The sequence below is a fragment of the Onychomys torridus genome, unplaced genomic scaffold, assembly GCF_903995425.1.
Source record: "Onychomys torridus unplaced genomic scaffold, mOncTor1.1, whole genome shotgun sequence".
Classification (NCBI taxonomy): Eukaryota; Metazoa; Chordata; class Mammalia; order Rodentia; family Cricetidae; genus Onychomys; species Onychomys torridus.
In genome coordinates, this window is record NW_023411257.1 from 28,971 (window position 1) to 31,222 (window position 2,252).

Consider the following 2,252-nt stretch of genomic DNA (forward strand, 5'->3'; position numbering starts at 1 on the left):
GGGCATGGGACTTACCCTAAAGTGTGGTTATTAAAGCCAGTGAGACTTCCCTGAAGAATATTAATTTTTCCTTTGTAAGTGGGTACAATTAACAGATAGCTTTTTGGTTAGAAGCAAAAGCCCAAGTCTACTTCCTTCTCTCATCACTGGGACCCATCTGGTTTGAAAGCTACTTAAGCCCTACACTTGCTTCCACAGTCTCTGAGTTCACATGTGCATCAGTCCTACTGTGTCTGGAGGACACTGTTTCTGTGGGGTCATCCATCACCTCCAGCTCTTGCAATCTTCCCATCCCCTCCTCTGTACTGGTCCCTCAGTCCTGAAAGGAAAGTTTGATGAAGACAAGCCATTTAGGACTTAGTGCTCCCATATCTCTTACTCTGTACATGCTGTCCATTTTGGCTTTCTAAGATAGTTCCCATCTACTTAAAGAAGTTCCTCTGAGGATGGCTAATTTGGCATTTTTATGTGTATCTATGGGAATATCATTTGGAATCATTTTATTGTTATATTCTGTTATCTGAAAAGCAGTATTCAAATGTTCTCTAAATCCATGGCCTATCTATTCAGATTGCTGGCCATGGGTCTCATCTCAGGGAGTGGGCCTGACATCCAATCACAGGATGCTTAAGGACATCACCAGTGTTTGTGCCACTGTTACCCCAGTGTCTCACAGTCAGGTCACCATTGTAAGTCACAGCAATTGTGAATAAATTGATTATTAACTTTCTCCCCTAACAGCATGCAAAGTACCTCCCAATGCTCTGAATTTTAGTCAATAGAAACAAGCCTCTATCATGGTTGGGGATTTATCTCAGTGGTAGAGCATTTGCCTAGCAAGTGCAAGGCCCTGGGATTGATCCTCAGCTCCGGGGGAAAAAAAGAAAAACCCACAGAAACAAGCCACTAGTTAGACTCCAGTTCTACTTCTCTGCATTCACTAAATCTATAGAGTTGTCTTCAGTAATATGGCCTTATCATCAGTTTGTGGAGAGCAACCAATAGCCTTGGCAATATCCTGAGATATTTGGGGGGTAATGGGTCCATGAGTCCCCTGTGTCTGCAGACTCAACTTATGTGTGATGATTCACTAATGCCCATCTTACCCATATCCACTTGTTAACTGAAGGTGAACACTACAATAATTTGGAATCAACTACTGTGGGGATTTGACACCAAGGACTAGGTTGAACCACAGGTCTGAACCACCTGGCTTAGGCACCAGATACCCTTCATCTTTATATAGCCAAACACAGAAAGACATTCACTTCTGAACATCTGAAAAGGGACCTAGCAGATATGACAGGAAACCAGGCCTCTGCTGCTCAAAGTCAAGAGGAAACCCCAGAGGCTAGCAGGAAAACGTCTGCCCATCCATCACCATCCTGTCCTGTATTAGGAAGAAATGGAGCTGAGAACCATCCTGAAATATAGTACAGCTCTCAACTGAGGCTGTGTCTCTGTGCTTCCTGAGCACAGCAGTATGTGGCAGTATCTGCACTGTCCACCCTGATGATCTTGTGGAATACCTGGTGGTTGGAGGTATCCTTGAAGATTGTGAGCCTGCTCTTCAGAGATGGCTTGTACCTCTTATCATCATCCCACCGAATATCTGCCAGCCACTCCAGACCCTTTCCTGAGGGCTGGCGGATCCAGCCCACACCCATACCAGAAGTGCTCAGTGAAAACCCAGAGAAAGAGCAGGTCAGACTGAGAGCCTGGGAGGGCTGCAACAGCCCAGGTCCAGACTCCCTCAGGGTAACCTGGGATAGGACATCTGTGAGGAAAAGAAAGCAGAGGGTAAGGTTGGAACAGGTTGAACATATGGAAGTTCATCCCTTAGGAAGCCTTGGCACTCACATGCAGGGACAATCAGCAGCAGGAATGAGGAAGCAAGCCTGGCCATGGCTGCACACCAGTGAGTTCCCAGGCCCAGCTTTGGCTTTTCAACCCAGGGGTGGGTGGAGCCAGGAGAGATTTACATTCCCTCTCCAGGTATTCATTCTGATGGTGGATGCTGTGGATATCTTTCTGTGTAAATAAAATGCTGATTGGCCAGTTGCCAGGCAATAAGTATAGGCAGGACAAGCAGAGAAGAGAATTCTGGGAACAGCATGACAGAGAAGAGACAGGAGGCAAAGTGAGCTGCCAGCTGACGCCATTACAAGTGAGATATAAGGTACTGTTATTCCAGGAGCCACATGACAAAGTATACATTAATAGAAATGGGATAAATATAAGAATAAGAGCTA

At 45.6% G+C, this 2,252-nt stretch overlaps 1 gene segment (V, D, J or C); it reads right to left on the reverse strand.

Moving 5' to 3' along the window:
• Positions 1-1,442: 1,442 nt before the first annotated feature.
• On the reverse strand, positions 1,443-1,906 carry LOC118575046. The segment is given in 2 exon segments: positions 1,443-1,777; positions 1,861-1,906. Coding segments are annotated over 2 exon segments (381 nt in total).
• Positions 1,907-2,252: the final 346 nt, after the last annotated feature.